The sequence below is a fragment of the Empidonax traillii genome, unplaced genomic scaffold (genome assembly GCF_003031625.1).
Source record: "Empidonax traillii isolate 1590-97213 ecotype Southwest subspecies unplaced genomic scaffold, ASM303162v1 scaffold222:size850627, whole genome shotgun sequence".
In the NCBI taxonomy this organism is placed as follows: Eukaryota; Metazoa; Chordata; class Aves; order Passeriformes; family Tyrannidae; genus Empidonax; species Empidonax traillii.
The window spans coordinates 765,386-787,680 of record NW_020955415.1 but is presented as its reverse complement, the minus strand read 5'-3'; the positions used below and the strand labels follow the sequence as shown (position 1 = coordinate 787,680).

At 35.9% G+C, this 22,295-nt stretch overlaps 1 protein-coding gene across 2 annotated transcripts in view; it reads left to right on the top strand.

Moving 5' to 3' along the window:
* The window catches only part of ME1 (malic enzyme 1), a 164,305-nt gene that overhangs the window by 27,399 nt on the left and 114,611 nt on the right, over positions 1-22,295 (top strand). For both annotated transcript variants that reach the window (XM_027887801.1, XM_027887802.1), the window contains exon 2: positions 15,732-15,865. In XM_027887801.1, the coding sequence (XP_027743602.1) occupies positions 15,732-15,865 (134 nt within the window). The remainder of the gene's footprint in view (positions 1-15,731; positions 15,866-22,295) is intronic.

The following is a 22,295-nucleotide window of genomic DNA, read 5'->3' as shown; positions in this document are numbered from 1 at the left end:
TCAGAATTTTCTAATTATCTGTGTTTATTGAGTTGCATAGGTACCTTTCACAGCCTGTATCCCTGCTTTAGAGTGTAGAAGGTTAGAAATCTCTAAATGCTGCTCAGCTCATTTTCACACATGTGGAATAAACTAAGAGCATCTAGTAGGGTGTGGTTTTTTTACTGTTTTCTACACTACTACTAATAATGGACTTGTTTAAGCCCTTAAACAAAAGCGTTCATTTTGAAGAGGACTAGTAAATAGTTCTGATTCAACACAGTAATTTAAAGATTCCAGCTTTAAAAACTTGCCAAGCTGGGAGATGCTTTCCCTGTGGATGACGTGTTTTGAGTAGCTGTTTTGTTTGAGGGACTCTCATATTCCCCTCTAAGCGTGTGATTTGTGATTCCTGCTGAAACCCAGTCTGGGCTCTGGATTCGTCTTTATGAGGTTCCAGTGGGGTAGTGCTGCCCACCCCTGCCTGGAGAAAGAAATGTTGCCTTTTGCAGTGTGATTTCAGTTTTCCATTCAGGCATAAATAGGAACAAACAGCAAAGTAAGGTTCTTTGTGTGCGTAGTGTGTGCAAAGCAGATTGCAGCAGTCCAGAGCTCTTCTGGCACAATTACTTGTTGCACCTGTTTTTTTCCTTCTTGTATTCTTCTGAGCTTCATTTCTTCAGCCTTCACATTTGCATTCATGTTCTCTGATCTTAGTGTTCTCTGCACAGGTTGGACTTACTCCATTTTGTCCACGACTCCTGCCTTTGAGCTGTCTTTCAGTTATTCATAGAAAATAAATCCTGTTACTGTTTCACTTGCTTAGCTGGCTTTTCACTCCCCATCTGCTTGGGCCTTCTGTTTAACTTTTCCGTTTCCATTGCTTTCAGTCGCATCAGTTCGGCACTCTTTCTCTGCTTACTGTTGTGTTCTTTCTGCAGCTTCCAGCAACTCCTTAGTGTGCCTTTTCTGTTTTTACTTTTTTTTCTAGAAAATTCAGCGACTTCTCTTGGCCGCTGTGAGAGGTAGATAGACCTCACAGACCACCCAGTAAATAAATTGGGTCAGTGTCTCTAGGAAGGCTAGTGACTTTGCAGTATTGAAACTTGCTTCCTGTGAGCAGTGAGAAGTAGTTTTTCTCTGCTATAATGAAACCAGTTTTTCTTGTGAATCTTGTAAATAAATCCTAAAGTTTGGTGTATGTAAATCACATTTACTACCAGAAAAATAAGCTTTGGAAAATAAGTCTTTGGAAAATCTTGCATATTATAGCTTAGACATATGGTCTTATTTTGAATGCCAGTATTGATGAAAGAAATCCGTTCATTTCAAGCATTGCTTTGCTATGCTGAGAGACTTAAAACTGATGCTTCTGTACAACAGCAGAAACTGCTTTTGAGACCAACACTTTTGGGGAAGGAGAGTTAAGCTAGTTCCTCTGAAAGCCAGCCAACTCTCATTTCACACAGCAAGCAGTGTTACCTTTGCCCAAAGTCAGGCCTAGTGGTGAAAAAAAGATTTTGTTTTGTTGTGGAAGTTGCCATCCAGCTCTCAGTACATAGGCATTGGGAGTGATTGTGAATATCTGAAGGCTCCTGTACGTGCAAGTTAAATGGTCTGAATAGCAGCTGGCAGTATTACTACAGTATAAGTAGGCAAGGTACAGACAACCACCAAGATTGAGGTCTACTTTTGCATTTAAAGTTACTATGATAAGCTGTCTAAAACCCCCAAAAGGCAGCTTGGGTGACTAAAGCTAAAGAAGAGGATTTTGTGTTCTTTGAAACACTGTTGATTCAATTTATTTTGCTGTTTGAGAAAATAAGTATGTGTATTTTGTTGTATAAGCTTTTCAACCTTTTTATTGTGATCCTTTCATCTTTTAGAGAAGAAACATGACACTCAGGAAAGGAAAATTTTGCCTTAGTGTCAAAATGGATCTGTGTCGGGTTTTCTTGTTACTGTCTCTTTTCCTATCTCCCTATTTCTTGCCCCTGAAGACAGTGCAGATCCTTAACATACTCACATGGAAGTTCTTGTAATAGTGTGCAACAAATTGCATTTGAAGACTATCTACTGCCAGACTGGAAATAAGATGAGGTCTCATAAATGTATAGAAATAGTAAAACTAATAAAACAAAATCCCAAGTGATGGCTACAGCTATGTTACCTGCACTAGACAAACTAGTACTTCTGTACTATGCTTTTTTTTGTGTCAAACATCCAGCCCCCCAAATATTTGCATAACAATGTCCAGAAAGCTAATGTGCCCCAAAGGAGGCTTTCTGTTGCGTGGTAAGGGAGGTTAAGGCTAGAAGTGATTATTGCTCAATAAGTCCTGTGCATCCACTGCATCATGAATTTCAGCTAGGACTTTGGTGGAGAGGATTGTTTTTTTAAAATATAGCCCTTATTATTTATGTGCTTTTATTTTGCATGTTTTCATCTTCTGTAATGAGTAGTGATTTGAGTTTGAACTTTAGGAACTCATAAGTTTAGTGTGCTCATTTGTAATGTGGAGTTTGATAAATAAATTACAAATTTCTTTCTGAGTTGGTTTTGTTACTGTGTTTTTTGTTCAATTTTTCATGACAGGCCTTAATATTGGTGTTACTGGTGTGGTTGACATTACTCTGGATTGTTAATAGGCTTCGAGAAGTGGACAGGCTTCTTGTAGTTAATTTGTTATGAAACTGATGAGAATTGATGATCTATCGTCTTTCTTAACCCAAGCAGATCTCTCACTATTGCCTAAAATATGTAGCAAGTAGTATCTTAAGGACCCCATGTAAGACTTGAAAAATTCTGTTAGAAGTCTTTTTTTTTTTTTTTTTTTTTTTTTTTTGTGAGATGCCTTAGCTATTAGTCTAAAAATACTGTGTTTTGCCAATTTATCTCAAAAATTCTTCCTCTTCTGTGTTCCTTGTTGCTCCACACTATGTTGTGTAGAGGATGTATTTATAGGTCTGGTAGCTCAGTGTGTTCAGAACAACCTTACATCAAGGGCAGTGGTTAATGATTAGGATTAAATGAGATATTTGTTCTAGCTTTGTACAAGTGATGGATCTGGCACCATAGTTTCCTTTAGGAAAGGCAGCAGTTATTCAGTTAGGTAGCTAGAAAAAGCTTATAGTGGGTCTGCATAATTAGATAAAAATTGGAATGAAAAGTTAGAATTGCAGAGAGCATTTCTTTCAAATTCAAATAGTCTTGTGTTAATTGTTTACTGCCAGGATACATTTTTCAACATTCAGAAAGAAAATTGGTTTCTTAATGTAATGTTTTGTTTTAGGGTGGGTTTTTGTGTTGTTGTTTTTTCTTTTCTGTTTTGTTTTTTTTCTTTTTTTTATTTTGTTTTAGACTTGAGTTTCTGTGATTGGCATAGTTAGATAAGAGGGCAACTAAATCCTTGGTTGGCTTTGAAAACATTAGCAACTTGAAATTAATTGGCTTTTCTGTGAGGGGATTCTTGTAATTTTTTTCATCTTCGCGAATTTTCTTTCAGGTAGAGCTCTTGTGTGCCTGATAGCAAATTCAGATGGTCTTATATTGGCTGGTTTCCTTAACTACCATTTAGATTTTATTTCCATAATGCTCACTTTTCTTTAATCTTCTGCTTGCTTTAATGAGTCAAGCTCTTTTGGAGAGCAGTCAAATAAAAAGAAAAGTGATACACCCCATTTTATCACAGCTTTTTCCATGATTCATTTCAGTCTGATCTTTCCTATGCAAACAGATACTATTGATACACAGGCTGTATCTCAGCAAAAGCAGAACTGTACGAATGAATCTGGTATAGCAGTTTTAAATGGCATTGTTCTGCCAATAGTAGATATCTTCCTTCAATCAGTTAACTTTTTGCATGCTCTCAAAGGCTACTGCATGACTTTGCCTTCTCTCTATAACTGCTTAAGCAACAGTTTTAACTTAAAAATCAGAGCTCACTCTAAAATTCTACCCTGGCTGTATCTTATTTTTCCTGTTGAGTTTAAGAGTTTGTCCTCCTAGTCAATCTGGTCCCTAATTGTATTCTTCCTGCCTTAATCTAAAGGGATAGAACCAAACAAAATTGTAGCAAAGTACAGATAAGCTTACAGTTTTCAGGAGGAGGTGTAACTGTGTGACAAAGTTATGTGCACTGTTCTATCCCTTAGCTGCTATTTCAGATGCTGGGATGATCCTGGCCTGTGGTTCTAGTAATGAGTGTTTACTAGATGGCTACTCTGAGTGTTAAAGAATTCCAAATGGAAGGGCCGCGTCATGAAAACAGATGTTTTGTTGTTATGTACTGACCAAAACTAACAGCACAACGTATGAAAGAAAAAAATTACTTGATTATCTATACATTCTTTCACTATGTATTGGGTTTGTGTGGGTTTGAGTAGCCGGGGGAGGGGTGGGCAGCTAGAGCTTATAGATCAGGTGCATTCAAAGTGTAAATTTTGCATAATACTTTACACTGATTTTAATGTACTGCCAAATTCAGAGGAAAAAAATGCCAAGGCTGGATGAAACAAGCTCCCCAAAAACAAAGGGTTTGGATAGGCTTTGCTATTTTCACATATACATGTATTACCGGCTCGTAGACTGAGGTGATTAAAGGAAAAGTGAGTTGGCAATAGGTAGAATGTCAGTAGGTGTGCAATATATGCAATGACTCTGTATGCGTGAAAGGCTTTCATATCGTATTACCAGACTGTGGTAATAGAAACCCTGGGTTGTCTGTGACAATGGAAAGTATTCATCTCACACATTTTGTCTTAAATAGTTCTTTACATTATAGAACTAAAAAAGAGGAAAGGGTACCACCTAGGGTCCTACTCAGTCTCTCATAGTCTGTGGAGGGTGCCCAGAGGACTAATTTTGAGTAGCCACGTAACTTTTAGATACATTGAAACAGTACACTATCCCTGAGTAATCTGATAATCTGTGTGACTGGTGTCACTGGACATGGTTCAGTGCCCTCGGCTCTCAGGTCAAATCTTTGTAGTTCACCAGGCTGGCCAGTCTCCCTGTCACCACTTTGATGCAGTAGGGAGAATCCTTCCAAGCTAGTGAGGCTGGTACTGTTACAGGTGTGGAAGGAGCTGTTCCAATGTCTTTCAGCTTGAGGACCACACAGGTGGGAGCTACTGAGTGAAGGAAAAGCATCTCTCCACTGTGAAACATAACGTTTACTGCAGGCATCTGTGTGTCAGCATCTGCAAGCCAAGTAGGCACTTAATAGCTTGCTCATTAGAAATTAACTTCTTTTTGTGTTGCCATAATTAGGAAGATGCTTGAAAATACAAGTTTAAAATATGCTAATCTGTGTGGAAAGCTTTTATTTTTTTTAATTGCCCACTTAGAAAACCTTCAAGTGTGCATCTTTTTTGAAGTAGTTCTGCAGAAATGTGCCTTTACCGTCTATTTCTGATCATATCCTTTTGTGTTGCATTATTTTAGGCCATTCTTTTAGATTTCATGTATACCATTGTAGTACTAGAAGATCATTGCTCAGATTGGTCTCTGCTCTCCTCTATGAAACTCTATTTTACAGTATTTGAAATACTTATTTGTGTTAATTTTTTATCAAGCTAATGAAAAGAAATTAGTTGCTTAGTCCTATCACAAGCCCAGAATACAGTAGTTGATAATCTGTTCAGTCTCTGAAAGGCAACAATAAAATCCATTAAGCATATGAGGTTTATCAAATTCCCTTGGGATTTCAGGGCTTACTAACCTGTATTAGGTTAAGTACTTATTTCAGACAGATGGAATTTTTGGCAGTTACTGAAATTCCTCTCCAACCTACATGGAAATCGTGCCTGACTCTTCAATAACACCTGATTTTGCAAATGTAAACACTGCATATTGGAGACTGCATACCTGGTGACTGTACTTTATTTGTAAAATTATGACAGTTAAAGAGCTACTATTTGCCATTTTGTTTGTAATCATTCTGGTTAACAATATATTTTATGTCAGCTGATACTATGTCCATCTAACTTCCCTGCATAAATAGGGATATCGTGTCAGTTATTCCACTGATAGCACTGCAGGCATCCTTTGATTAGAGTTATATATTAGAGATATAGGGTACTCACAGCATCTACTATACAACTGAATCAATATTTTGAGTGGAATTTCAGATATGGTATAGTAAAACTTAGTGACATCTGTATTTTTAAAAAATCACTATCATTAATTAAATTGCAATTTAATATACTATTAATAATACTCTACTATTATTATATAAATTATATATATGAAAATAAAACTGCTCATTGATACATCTTTAGAAGACAATATTGACAAAGGCAGTAATTAACAAGATTATTACCATTTCAAGATTGATTTACCATGGTTCATCCAGGGGATTAGAGCTCTCATGTGGCTTACAACCAGCATTTTTAATTTATGGCATAGGTAATCAGTGTTGAAAATTAGCATCTGCCCTAAGAACATGCTCAATAATTTTGTAAATGATGTGGTAAACTGCTGTTGTCTCTTTCCAGAGTGGTTCCTATAGCCAGAGCTTTCCCAAGTAGGCATCTTTGAAGTTCGATACAATCCAAAGGAGTTCTAAACAAATAAAGATGGCTCAGAAATAGCCAGGGACAAAAAAAAAAAAAAAAAACAAAACCCAAACCCAACATCTGAATATTTGTTCAGCTTCTCTGACTCTACAGTTTAAGCTGTTTCATGTTGCTATTTGATCTTGTTTGCCAGGGGCAACCAAGAGAGCCAAGACAGATCTTTCTACAGTGGTGGGATGTCCCTGCTAGGGGATTGAATTAGGGGAGACACAGATCACAACCAATACTTGTTAGTATGCCTCTTATTAGTTTATTAGTTTAGCTGCTTTAGCAAACAGAATCAGGGTGTTGCTGTTAGTAGCAGATAACTGCACCCACTGATTCAGGTCCCAGTTTGCTCATGCCACAACAGGGAGGGCAGCCTTCCCTGTTTGCAAGGCTTGTACTAATGTACCTTCAAGCTGGGTTTTCAGGAAGTCCCTCAGGGTGCCTTGTTTCATCAGGTATCTCTCCATAGCCCTTGTCTGCATGCAGCAGCCACTGCCTTTCTGGCTGTGGTCTGAGTTCAACCTGAAGACAGTTTGTGCTGGGGCCTTGTGCAGAGCTGGTGACTCGGGGTGTAATGAGTTTATTGGTTCTCATGGAGTCAACAGCATGACCAGGCTCCAGAGCTGTGCAGGTCTTGGGAGAGTTCACACACGGCTTCTTGGCAGGCACAGTGTTGCCTCCTATGCTGGAAAGTGTTGTTCTATCCGGAGACACGGGGCCCTACGGAGGACATTCACACCAGCTCATACCTGCTGGCCTGCAGAATTGTTCTCACATGAGAAGTGAGAGCCTAAAGATCTCTTCAGACCTTGGTCTAACACACTTCTTCCTGAGCTTTTAAATAATTTCATCTGCAGGTGCTGCAAAATGTACAAGTCTGTCAGTTTGGGAGGTGGGGTGTTGCTATCCCCTTATGTACTGTGCTTTGTAACTTATTTTATGGCTTTAAAATGACATGAAATCTCCTTTTGAGACAGCCATCTGTGGTTGAAAGTGTACAAGTGCAGCTCTAGAGATTTTTTGGTTGCTGTGAGATTAAAAGTCCCTGTAGTGATATGAATGATTCAGAGGTGATTTTTCAGTGGATTGTGGATTGAAGAGTCGAAAGGACAGTTGGGGCTTGATGTAGCAGCCCACCTACAGGCAACTAGTGCTCCTTGAGATACGTAGTGTTGTGCATGGCTGTCAGCTGGTGCTGTGAAAACCCCTTATGCAGCTGATTTATAGTTAATACTATTGCCATAAAAAGCAATGTTGATTGCTCTGATACTGTTGACCCTGCCAGTTGACAGTAAGTGCTTAGGTGTGGGAATCTGAAATTGGTCTGTAGTCAATACAGTAATTGGAGCAATTTGGATTAGTGACTGCAAGGTATCTATTCTAGGGTGAGCTTTATCTTTCTTTAGACATTTTATTTTGCTCAATACTATACATCCTATAATTATCATGGGAGGATAGGTGCCTAGATTGCATTTGAAAATCTAAATTTAGGATCTTAATTAGACCCACCTCATCGTCCTACATTACGCCACAATATGCCATATATTTTTATATACTATTATCTTGGTGACTTCTTTTACTGTTTATTTGTTACTGTCTGCAGTTTGTGTAATACAGATTTCTCAAACTTCAGGTGAGGAGAGATTATGCAACTGAAAAGGATTTTACTGTGCATATGTATAATAAAATAAATAGGTACGAATAGTTTCTTAAAATAGGTTTACTTGCTTACTTTCAGATAATTGTTTACAGTAGGTTAAAGGATTGCTCAAATAAGAATGCTGTGTTGTGTCATTTCTAATTTGCTGGTATGAATCACGCTTGTCTGCAATCACTGTATCAGCTTACTCCACGGCTTCCAAGCTGCCCACATGTTCTCATGATGAATTTGCCAAGAGAAGTCTGATCTCCTTCTGGCCTTCTGCTTTTTTTTTTTTTTGAATCATAAGTCCATGGGTGTGTGTATTAGCTACTGTATTTATTTGTGCTTTATTTGTTGGAAGCTGGTTTAGACTTTAGTTTCAGTTTCCACTATTGACTTGACTGTATAAGTTTGCTTTTGAAAATCCTGTGGACTTAGAATTGGGGTATGAATATACTTCAGGTCACGTGGCTTTCCTGAAAACTATGAAAAAATTTTGTATTCAACACACTGCAGCAGATCTACCACAACTCTAGAAAAACATCTTTGAAATACAAATCCCAAATGCCAGAATATAGTTCTTCAATTTAAAATAATAAAAACCCTATTTAAAAAAAAAAGTGCATAAAATAAAACTGGTGCCTTTTGGCATTTCATAGCTGAAACTGGGACAGTTCCTTCTTTTCTTGTATGTTTATAGCTATGTACATCAACTATAGTGGTTTTTTTTTTTCATTTACCTTTAGCATGCCTCACAGTCTCACAAGTCCTGATGGATGCCTTTGCATGAGAGCTTCTCAAAAGGAGCACAAGTTCTGTGTCTAAACTGGGTTCTGCCACTTACATTTCACCTGTTCTCCTTTTCTAGCTTTCTCCTTCCTTGTCCCAACCAGGGTAGTTACCTGTATGTGCCTGGCTTTTCAAACTCCAATGAAAACACTTAACAGGATTCGCTGCTATTTTAGGAATCTCAGCTGGAGGCTAAGACCTATACAAGACCTGTGTGTTAGGTACTGTAGAAAGACAGGAAAACCACAGTTCCTCTACCAAAGAAGCTAATGGATTGTTAATTGCTAGTTTGTATATGGATTTTTAAGCCTTGATCCGAAATGCATAATCCAGAGCTAACCAGTGTGCCCAAAGGGGAATCTGAACATAGTTTGGGGGGAAAATAACTGTACTTTTAAAAAAGATGGCAGTTCTGTCATAGTGATTTTTCTACTCACACTCTAGTATTACTTTAAATAACATGTGCATTATAAATGGTTACCGATGTTCTTTGCCTCTGAAAATGTATTGAGATTTTGTCTGTGTGGGTTACCAGAGGATTGTATTAGAAAATTAGTATTTTTGTGTTCAGTTTTCATTTCTTAACTCTATGCTATACATCTCCAAATAGGGATAACTTTCTGCTGATGATCATATAATTTCTTCTTACCAACTTGGATTTGTCATCTTTCTCCCTAGTCTTCATGAGTACCATTTGAAAGGATTTCTTTTTTTCTCTAAAATTTTAATTATCCTGATTTTTTTAAAAAAAGTTGAAACTGGATTCTGCAGTTTGAGCCGTTCTTTTATACGTAGTCTTTACAACAAATTGTTCTCAAGAAGAAACATGAAGCTCTAAGTTAATGTAAATTTACAGATTTGCAGATTTTTTTTTCTTCAGGTCCAATAGAAACCACCTTAATAGAAAACTGTGTGTGAATTTGAACCATTAAAAAATTGCTCCCTCCCCTTACCTGCAGAGATGCTTGGTGTGATGTGTCTGGCCTAGAGCACTGGTTGCAGAAGAAATATTTGCCAGCTGCATTAGCTGCCTCTGCTTGTAATGTTTTTTGGCAGTCATGACAAGCATGGGTCGAGAAACTAGGAGTGAGATCTTTAGCCATATGTAGTTCTCCAACACCAATTTCTTGCCATGAACCACATTTGTTTTGAGCAGAATGAGTTCATTGTGGAATCTGTGCTCAGATTAGTTATTCCAAGTATTTCCTGGTGTATTGTGCCTTGAAATGAGTGTTGGACATGGAGTATTAAAACTATTTATCTGGTTTCTCTAAAGTGATGTTTGGATAATAAAAATGCAGAATGGAGGGGAAATGCTTATAAAATTTTATTTTTGCCCGTTTGTAAGGTGATTTTTTTTTAAATACAAATTATTATAGCTCAAAGGGATTTGCAGATAAACTCTTAAATGTAGTTAAAATGCTTGAAAAATCACACGTTCTCTATTTTTACAGAGATTTTATAATAATTTCTTTGAATGTATACAATTTTTCAGGATTGTGGTTGGGTTTTTTTTAATATTCTAATCTTAAAGGATCTTATGATATTAGTGCCTGAAACTGTTTTCACGTAGCTCATACCTAGCAGGACTATGCATATATTTTGTTGCTTCCTCAGTTTAAGAAGTTTTCCTTTAAAAAACCCAGTTTTATTAATTTTGACTTGGATTCCTTCCTAACAGTACTAGAGTAGTATGAGAAGCCAAAATTGCTGAAGGCAAAAGCTTGACCAGCAAAAGAATTGCTTGCAAACAGTCATGCATACCAAAGATCATGTTTTCCTAAGGACTGCTCCTGATTCTGCAGTTGAATTTCTCCTGGAGACAATCTTGTGCATGAAGTGGTGTGAGCAGTGTGTGATGATGTGTGACTGGCAACTAGTATGATACCACTGATTTTTCATTTGGGACGTACTGGGGAAAAAACTCTTCTCCAGTAATGGGAAAGTGTTTTCCATCTGTCAGCCAAAAGCATTCATCTTATTTGCATGTTCTTTTTTGTTTGTTTGTTTTTAAGAATATGGAATTACAGGGTTCTGTAAATCCGCTTGTTCAAAAAATTGATTCAGATCTTAAGCAGACACATATTGCAGGCAGCTGTGAGGTTTCCTCAGAGCGTTGTCTGGCAGAGAGATCTCCGGCCTCTGCTCAGGGTTACCAACTCCTGTGGTGGTAGGCGGCGAGGGGTGGCGAAGCATCAGCTCTCCTCTTTCCAGCCGTGGCAGCAGATGTTGAGCATATCTGAGTCCTGCAGATCTGAGTGCTTTTTTCATGATATTGTTGAAATTGTTTTGCTCCACTTTTATGATTTAGGTATGCAGAATGAATTTTTTTAGCAGAGGGTTTTTTACTTTTTGATGGACTCTGAGACAGTGATGAACCTACTTGTCTGCTCTCCTCAAAGTACTTTAGAGACTGTAATTTTCCTCTAGCAGTATCTTAGATCAGCAATCCAGAGATTTCTTTCTTGTAGAATAGGTGGTACTTCCATATATATTTCCTTGCTACACCTTTTTACCTTCCTCTTCATTTCTTACTTCCACCTTCACAGATCCAGTCAGTTCAAATATGCATGCAGGTACTTGAGCTTGGTGTTGGTGGGTGTCCACTGAGTCCCAGGGATAACCCGAAGTCTTACAGGCCTTGATCTTCTCCTCCAGAGGCTGAGGAAGGAGTCACTGAGTTCAAGAACCTTGGATATTGCTTCTTCTAAGCCAGCCTCCTTCTGCATGCTGTTAAGCTAAAACTAATAACAGAAGGAAATGAGTTTTCTTCCCAAATGAGTAGGAGTTTTTAAAAATGGAGGTTTTAGTCTACTAAAACAAAAGAGGAGGGCTAGGTCTTGGAAGAAATGGGAGAAGGATCCCTGCAATGAATTCTGGCTACCCTTTAGTGAAGCTGAATCTCATTAGTGCATGGACAGGATGCACGTATTGCTTTAGTACATTCTTTTTTTTCTTGAGAAGTTTATATAAACCTAGTAATTATATGAGCTTTAGATATTCTATCTGAACAAAAACTGTGTCAATGCAATCTTATTTGTATTAAAAGATAAGACTTGTCTCTGTTGACTGTGAACAGAGGCTGAGACAGCTCTTGAAGTATTTTGAACGTGTTCTCTGTCTTTTCAAACACAACTTGAAAATTCAGTTGAAAGCCAGTGCAAAAAGCTGTCTGATACAAGAGGATACTGTGCTGTTTATTCTATTTTGTAGCTTTTCAGTACTGCACCTGAACAAGAGAATTGATGTTTATGTGGCTGCACTAGAACAACATTGTAGATGGAGGGCTTTGGGGGAAAAGAGAGTCAGGGCAGAGGACATATGTTATGACCTGAGTTGATAAACATAGAGAGATTAAATAATCAAAGAACACTGAGCAATGTGCAGTAATAGAAATAACTGCTACAATTACAAAACTTCCCAACATTACAAATGAAGAGGAAAATTCAGAATTAAATGTATTTGAAATGAGTTAAACTTCTTGAGAATAAAAAAAAGCAGACACAGAGAGCTTTCTGTGTACAACTGAGAATACGAGAGGCTATTTATGCCTAAGGAGCAATAAAGAGCTCCAACCCAAAGTTTTAACCAAAAGGTTTGTGAGAAAGGAAGATAATGAGGTGGTTGAAGAACAACTTGTTTTTACAAAAACCAGAGCATATAAAGAAGTATATGAAACATAACTCTTGAAAAATTGCAAACTCTTAACTAGAAGAGTTCATAATAACTATACTTTTCATCTCTATGAAGTGTATGAGGCATAAAGCAGTGAACAAACCACAACTACTTAGGCAAAGGCTAATACTTATGGTAGTAATATCTTGCCCTTACGCTGCTTTTAGATCATCACACTGTTGTTCTTCTTGAAAAATTTATTTGTAATACAGACTGCAAAATAAAAGTGTCCGCATCGTTTATTATAGTTGGGATGCTAGATAACGGATATCTGTCTCATCCAGGTGTGCACAAAATATACCTCTCAGGAAGGGAAAGGAGTGTGTAAACCAAGCTAGACCTAGAGCCCTCTCTGCTGGATGGCTGGGAAACAGCAGTTCTAACAGGAAAAAAATAAGAATTCTAATGTAAAAAAGAAAATCTGAAAGGCTAGTGCAAGAAATCTAGACGTAAACCATAAATCCTAGGTAGTTAACGTCTTCCCTAATTATAAGCAGATGAAATAGTATACACTTATTGCATAAAGTGACCTTTTCTTATTAAATTGTCAGGTGACAAATTTTATTGAGAATTCTTTTCTTATGAGTATATATGGGATCTGAGGGGGAAAAGAGGAATTAAAATTCCATCCTAGAAATTTTAAAAATTCATAATATCTGTGCCAAAGAGGAGTATTCGTGGAAAGGGTTTTCAAGCCATATATAGCATAGGGGTGTAGATGGGCTATGTGTTTTTGTAGTAATGCTCCAAAGAAATTAACTCTTACTGTAGGAACTGTAGTAATATGTGGAAAATAGGCTATTCCAAGATGAAGTACTTTTTTTAAAAAAGGCACTTGGCAAGATGTAACATGTGTCTGTTTTAAAATAGAATATGTTTTCCAGTACAAGGGGAAACTCTATCATAGTAATTAAAATCTGTATCTTATTCCTAAAGTAAAGGCAAACACAGGCTTTTAGAAATTTTTTTTTCATTTTTTTCAACTAATGGAAACAGGGGAAAGGAGAGATGCAGAGAATAGTTGGATTGCCACTTTATTTCCAGCACTGAAAGATCCACTAAAACTATGCAGCTCCCTGAAGTCCAGTCATTTGGAATTGATTCTGAAGTGTGTGTGAGCACACATGTAGCTTTTATCTGTGTTTTTTAAGCCAAAAAAAGTCTAATGGAGATAAGAGGGATCAACTTTGAATAAACTCAAGAGGAGTTTATTTATTATTCACAGTTGACTCTCCCTTCTTCCGTGGTCTTTCAAAATGTGATAGCAGCTGAAGACACTCACTTATGGTCACTGAAAGTTCATTAGCAAAAAAATTGCAGGCTTTGTGTACGGTTTTGGAAACCTTTGAAATCTTGTATGCATGGAGAACTACAGCAAAACAGTTTTTGACCTTTATTAAACTTGGTTTCCTTTCATTTCTGTCTCATGTGGGAGAAGCACATTCTATTGATGTTTGATGTTTTGTAAAGTGTTCATGATAAAGTATTTCTCTTTTTTTTCGAGTTACCATTTCACTTAAGGGTAACAACTTGATTAATGGCATTATGGAGCAGGTAGAGTGATGGAGCTGCTTTAGGGTTTTTTCTGCCTACTTTTTTTCAAGCCACAATGACGTAACCACATGAAAATTTAAATTAAAATGGTGTAAAAAGTGTAAAGTAGTGAGACACAGAAAGATTTTGTAGTATATTTTTGTTCTGTAAGATTAAGTCCTGTGAGGTGACTATTTCTGAAAAAGACAAAAAAACCCTCCAAAAAAAAAAAAAAAAAAAAAAAAAAAAAAAAAAAAAAAAAAAAAAAAAAAAAAAAAAGAAACCTATCCGGGTAATCAAACTAACTGGTATGAATTTATCACTTCGTATCACTCACTAGGTGTTGTGTGAAAGGCAAGAAGAACATTGCATAACGGACTGGATTTATTCTCTTGAAAAGGAAAGAGTAGTGCAAATGAAGGATGCCTCTTGTATTTGTTGCTTTACCTGTTTTTTTCCTGTCACTTGTTGACCCAGCTAATTCTAGTGGTAACATGAACGAAAGAAATTTTAGAAGTCTGTTTATAGAGATTGTTATGGAAGTACCTGAGTAGTATTTATTTTCCACAGAAGAATAAATGCAGAAATATTACATTGCCATTTTTAACTCTTTAATAGATCTCAAGGTGTTTTCTCAACTACTTTTTGCATAAGAATCAAAGTATTTTCTATAGTTGTATGATAGATACAGAATATCAGACAACTGTCTGATATTGTTTATATGTGTGTATGCGCACACACAGACATCATCTTGGTAGAGTAATAAATGCTACCTGATCTCTACTACATGAACTTCTGAATATGTTGAAGCTACACGACGAGCATACTGAAGAGATTATAGACAGTTTTAGTGTAACCTAAGAAAGGCCTCAAAGACACCTGCATGTCTGCCAGTATTGACTCTGGAGTGGAAGCCGTGCAGCAGCATGATGCTGAAGGAGAGCTGTAACGTGTCTGTGCAGCCACCAATCAGTGGTGAAACAAATGCATACATTTCATAGGCCATAAATGGAAGAAACTCCTCTGAAATTTCTTTTTATCCCCTAAAACTGTCAGAGGTCTGATCCAGTCTGTCAGTCCTGCCTGGATGTAGGTACCACAGCATAGTAAAACTTCAGCAGTCAGAGTGCTTGATACTGATGTCCTAAACTTGTAGCCATAATTCTGCTGTAAAGGCATCATCTTTCTCACAGTGTAGCTTGGGTGCTTTCTGAATATGTTTTAGACAGACAGACCTCATTAAAAAGCAGCAACTGAATGACTGAGAATATACAGGTGCTCTCTTCTTCAACTGTAAGTTAATGATTTTATGGGTAATAGACTTATGGTGTCAGGAGATCTTACCTCGTTCTTATTGTACTGTACAGACTTGTTTTCTTATGACTCAATAAAATCTTTTTCCAGAATAATTGCACAATTTTAAATACTATTTAATTTTAAATAGTTTTTCTGGTGATAACTTTACCTGTGCTATAATGTGCCGCATAATTTTCTTAAATGAATTATCTTAAATATATCTATACATGGTTTTATTTTTATTTTTTCAGGGCATGGCTTTTACCTTGGAGGAGAGGCAGCAGTTGAATATTCATGGATTATTGCCACCTTGCTTTCTTGGTCAAGATGCTCAGGTTTTTACAATTCTTAAGAATTTTGAAAGGCTGACATGTGACCTAGACAGGTAAAGTATGGCTATGGAAATTTATCCTAATTACCAAACCACAAGTCTTTTACATTTTTTAAAATGGTAGTACAGATGAAATTTTGTTTTGTTTTGTTTTTTAAGCTATGGTGGTTATTGGGAATTCATAAGGTAAATATATACTTTTGCTGAAACGCTTTCTTCGGAAAAGCAACTCCTGCTTTAAAATTGTAATATTCCAGAGCTGTTCACATGAACTTACTTTGATAACCAAATGATACAAGGGTCATCAGAAGCAAATGAACTCATGTGATACTATAAGCCAGTAATGTATTTACGTGCATATAGATACATATGCATTAAAACGTATAAAATTAATAAAATATTATACAATAATATGTCATATACTGTTGTTTTATTTGGGGTTTTTTAAAGAAAAAAGCTGGAGAGGGCTTTAAACGTTTACGAATACTAAAATGGATTTTTTTCCTAAAAAAAATAGTATTTTATAGGCCCTAGAACAAAAACCTGTTCATTCTTTTTCATCCTGTGCCTTTCTTTCCTCTGTTGTGAGTCGTCTTGTTATCTGTATGTAATGCATGGCTTTTAGTTACCCATCTGTTGGTGGCAAGGCTTTTTTATAATTTAAAGTTGTGCCAACCTTTGTTTTTTGTGGAGTCAGAATAAGATGAGCACAGTCTTCCAAGTAAATGAAGAGCTCATGATTGTGTTATCTTTTCTAGGTAAACTCTTTTCCAATGCTCTAATGAAGGGCATAATCAGTTGTCACAGATAGTAGCTTCCCAGGTTCAAATGTTTATTAGTCAGAGTCCCAGCGTATAGGAAAGTGTAAAATTTCATGGAGACCTGTGAGTCAACCATAGATGTTACCACAGGGGAAAACTTTGTCCTTTTCTCCCCATCTCCCTCTTCACTCTGCCTTGAAGTAGTCCCTTCACGATACATCTCATTGTTTCATATGTTTCATGACATGTAACTCTTTAAAGGAATTTCAACTGCTTCTTTATATTTGAATTGATGAAAATTCTCTTCACCTATAACTTAGGAAGAAAAAAGGTCTTTATCCCACTGCTGAATATGTTTTTTAGCTAGGAAAGAAATTTTACTCCTACTTCAGGTCATAGGAGAAAAGCACTTTTGTTTCTCAAAACATCACAGATAGAAAGTTACAAGTCTAGCTATGAAACAGTCAAAAGGAGCAGCAGTATTTCCAAATCCTAATTTATTTTTTTTTTTTTAGCAAAAATTGTGGATATTTAGATGGCTTTTTGCCAAAATGAAAAATTTCTTCAGGAAAGGGAAAAAATAAATAATCTATCAGTTTTAAATGACAGAATACTAAAACTTTGAGTGCTGTGCCATTTGAAGTGAAATAAAACATTGTATACTGAAGTTTAGATTGCAATGGGAATAATGCAATAAAAATAACTATCTCCAAGTTTTGTGAGCATACTTTGCAGAAAACTTGCTTTACCATTTTAAAAGAAAAAGAAGAAAAATCTGTTGTCTTAGGAGTGGAAAGAATATTTTTTAAAAATACAATTAATCCACATAGAATAGACATAAGTAATACCCAAGTATAAAGAAATATAATATGATTGCAAATAAAAGGGTTTTGAGAAGCCATTTGCTTCAGATAATATTTTTCCAAATCTGTCTCTGCTAAGATCTGTAAATACTTAACTAAACAGAAAAATGTGGTGTCTTTCTTTCCTACTTATGAGTCTTCTTCTGCATTTTCTCTTTTCCAAATAAATAGTTGGGTAAGGAAAAAATTTGTTTCCTGTTGCTGTGACCAGAAATCCCTAAAACAGAAGCACTAACATTGGATTATTACATCCGTGTGTCTTGAGTATTAGACAGTAGCTTGCCATTTTATACTATAAAGCCAGTTTTTATTATGATGCCTGTTTTAGTGTAAAGATTATATTGTACTGTACAGCTTAGCAGTACAAGTTTATTATGTTACTTTGTTTTTTAATGATGTATTTCAGCTGACAAAACTAGCAAGTCTTTGGTTCATAGAAATAGCTTGAAACTATTACAGGTTTGGCTTTTTTCTCACTTGTGTGTTAACTAGTCAAAATACTTCAATTAATATTTTAATAATTAGCATATTAAAAAAGTGAGAAACTATGTTTATTTCCCAGCCTTGTTATGTGACATGTGGCAGTGGTATTTTCTCAGCCATAATTTTTGGTACGGGTATTTGTATCTTCTCCTTCCCTTTAGAGTCAGAGTAAACAGTGAGGCCCCATTTTATAATGCTGGATGAGCTGTGGTAGGATCTTGATCCATGGGAGATATTCAAAACCTGATTGAACACGATGCTGTGCAAACTGCTTTAGCTGACTCTGTTTGGGCAGGGGATCAGCTGAGGGGATCTCCAGAGGTGCCTTCCAGCTTTAAGCTAGGGTATGCTTTCGTAGCACAAGTCCATAGTAGTTAAGAAATAAGCTTTCAGAGATAACCTTAAATCAATGCAAATTTGTGTAAATTAAATCAGATTGTCCCTTAAGCATGTAAATCCACAAGTATCCCCCAAATGAAATTGTTTCTGTAAGAAATTATGTTTATGTTCTGTGTGAACAGCCAGCAAATCTAAATTCACTGTTCATGCCAGGAGATGTTTTGATACAAATGTATTTTTCTCATATATTAGTGAGACTTTATACACCTGTGTTGTTTTCTCCAATTTTTAGCAAAATAAAAGAATTTGTGTTAAATGTGTAGGTCTGTATTTAAGAACACTGATGGAAAGACTTGGTAACATTTGCATGGGGAAGATTGAAGACTGTCACCAGAGACATCTTAGGCTCCTTTGCAAATAAAATGCTTGTGTGAATTGAGTGCTCAAAAAAGTTGCATGTGCAAAACGTGATTTGTAGCTGTGTTTGTAAGTTGGGTGTCTGACAATTTTATTTGGGTATGTCAGTAAAGACCTGCTCCGAGAACATGGGCATTACATGTGAGTGAGCTCAGTCCTTAAGGCAATACCTGAACTCTGGTCTCCTATATTTATACCTGTATCAAAGAATTTTAAAGAGAAGAGTGACTGGGATGCTGCCACAGTGACCCCTTGAATTGCTTCACTGATGGAGAATAACAGAAGACATTGACTGTTTTAGCTGAAACTTAAAAGGAAAGCTCAAGTGCTCCCTGTACAGTTGGGTACTCAAGGACAACCTTGTGTAAGAGCATGCAGTTATTGCCTTCTACTGAGTGTAATGTCCTAATTCTAGAAAAAAATATCCACATTTCTTGCAGTATGCATCTGGCATAGTCTCTACTCCCATAGAAACAGGGATTGAAAAGAGATAAAGGGAAGCTGTTGTTTTCCTTCCAGAGCTTGGGTTCAACAGTGGGAATACCTGTGTGTTTTGTGTCCAAATACAAAAGCTTAAGTGCAAGCATTTAAATATTGCAGAGATGGAAACTGTCAAGTACCTCAGACAGAAGAGTGCTGTCTGATGAAACATAAATGCTGTGTATGAGCATCTTACACTGGCAGGATTGTAGTTTTGATTTGAAAGAGGGTGTGTGTAAAGTCATAAAGCTAAGCTGACAAATCTTACCATGGCATGACATGTTTTGGCATGGCTGAAACTCCACTGCTGACTTGCAGCATGAAATTGCTGTACTCTGAAATACCAAGAGTTCATACACAAAATGAATGTGGAAAAGCAGCAAATATATTGCTTGGTATGTTTGGCAACATAAGTAAGGAAATAATGATGGAAATAATTCCATCCCTCTAATTTAATTTGGAAAAGCTGTGATAGATTCTCCAAATACATGAATCTTTTTCTGTGTTCATTGCATGTTTTTAATTGTCTTTCTTCTTCCTCTTTATGGACGCTGAAATTGTTGTCCCTGACACAGCCACATCTTCTGCCTGGGCTTTTGTTTCTTCAAGGAGTTACACTCCTGAAATGTGTGAACGTTAGGAGGGAGGCCATCAATTCACTTTTTCAGAGAATGACATGATATTTTGTTTTTTTTTTCTTAAAGTTCTCTGTCTTTAATGCATTTTTATATAGATGCTGATGATGCAAAGTAATGGAGCTAAGTATCTTACACAGGTTAAAAATAATAGCCTTTCCTCCTACCTTTCTTTAATTGCTCTCATGTTTTATAAGATAAGAGCAAAGAAATTTTGAGTTTAGGTTTCTTCCACCTTTCCATTTTGCCTTGTAAAATGCACACCTGTGATAGTTGGGCTAATTATCGTAAGAAATCATCAGTAATTTTGTGGTATATATATCAGTTTTGGGTTTGGATGATATCTCGCTATATCCTTTTGTTTTTTCTGTATTTTGCTCCCTTCACAATAGCAGCCTAGTATGAAAAGTTCTTAGGTGAAATAAAGGCAAGAAGGGGAAAAGTGATATACTGAAATTTGAATGCTTGGCAGTCTCCTCTGTCTGACTTGCCAGACCTTGGGTTTTGTCCTCTGAAACTCTTCCCTGAAATCTTCATTCAAGACTTCTTGTCTGAGGATAGATCATATTTTTCTCCCTTTTTATAGCACAAATGATTGTTCTCAGTGTTTTATTGCTTGTTTTCACTATGTTTTCAATTAAATGTGGTCTTCAGTAAAAGATTCCCTTAAATACTGAATTTTAAATATATTTTTTAAACCACAATGCTGAAAACCACTTCAGGCTTCTAGTTGTGTAGGGTACTTGGATATAGCTAAAAGATGCCTACTTGTTGTCTAATGTGTTATAAACATCACAACACTGAGGATGAAGCATTTTTGTGTTTCTTCTTATGAAGAATTTTTGAGAAAGATTATACCCCTGACAAAGCAAGTTACTAAGCTGAGAAAGAAGAGATATACCTGCCATTGAAAAGTATTTTTCACTTTATAATGATATTTCTTATACTGATTTGGATATGATCACGTATGTAATATATGAAAATATGTTTATAAATAGTATGTAGTCATTACTTTTTCAAGTTCTTTAGCATATCCTGAATATAAAAGTGGCACAATAAATACAAATAAAAAAATAAATCTGCTTAATGCTACAGACAGTAAAAACAAAATGGAGAGATTTAACAAACAGTTTTTTGATTTGAAGCCCTTGAGGAAGCCTTTTGCTAAATTTTTAATTTCTTTTGTAAAAGATTTCTTAACCCCATTTAAAATCCAGGCTTGATCCAAGTAATAAGAAAGGATAATTAAAAGGTATTTTAAAGTCTTAAGTAACCCTACCTCATTTTAAATGAAAGAGATAAAACTGGCAACTGCTTCAAAACTGTGCTGTGGCTTCCATGGTGCTTGCAGTCTCCAGTACAGAGTGGGCCAGAGTATGCATAATATTCTCTAACATCACTTTAAATGTTCTCTGGAGATGAAATGAATGTCTTCATGTGTATTCACAACTATATGTGCATGAAACTTATATTTCAAGCTAAGTCTTGGGATATTCATCCTCAGGAGAAAGGTTTTAATGAAGAAGAATTCAAGGACATTAGAAGATATGCTATGTCATAATGAAATACTGGAAAAATGAAAGGGAAATGTAGGGAAATGTATTAATATGAAAAAAAATTAGTATGTATGTATATTTGTAGTTGAGAACTATAAGAGCAGGATATAATTTAACCTTGGAAAACATTCAAAACTAATGGTAGGCATTGCCTTGTGGTGATGGTATTAGAGTACTTCTGCAACTTTTTGGTTTCTAGATCTTTATCTCTTTAGGGTATAAAATACCCCTTGTGACACAAGGGGAGGGACACTGTTTTGCTTCACTTCTGTCACCTCATTACAGTCATCACCTGCCAAACTGGCTGCACTAACCTTGCTTATAGTGCTCATTAAAGTTTTATAATGCAGATTGCAGAAAAAGTTCTTCCCTGATATACAGGGATATACAAGCTAAGCTTGAATGAAACACATTCAGATTTACTAAGCTGTTCTTTTTTTAGATAGTTACCTGACTGTGTCTTCCTAAAGAATGAATTTCATTTTATTGGGGCGTGTGATGCATGAGAATGCAGAAGGAAAGTTCATGTGAATAATACTTAAGCACACAAACCTCCATGCTTTTGGAATTAATGTGTTATATGTGTTTCCTCAACACTTGTGTAATAAAATGATTGGCATATTAAGCTTTTTGAGCAAGTGAATAGTAATCCATTGCAAATTAAAAAAACAAACAAACAAACAAAAAAAACAAAAAAAAAAAAAAAAAAAAAAAAAAAAAAAAAAAAAAAAAAAAAAAAAAAAAAAAAAAAAAAAAAAAAAAAAAAAAAAAAAAAAAAAAAAAAAAAAAAAAAAAAAAACAAAAAAAAAAAAAAAAAAAAAAAAACAAAAAACAAAAACACAAACCCTTGCATAAATTGTGTAAATAAGTTAAAGATTTTATGTAAGCCTATTAGTATAGAAGACTACTTAATTTTTAAAGTAATACTTAACATTACTAAAACTAGTCAA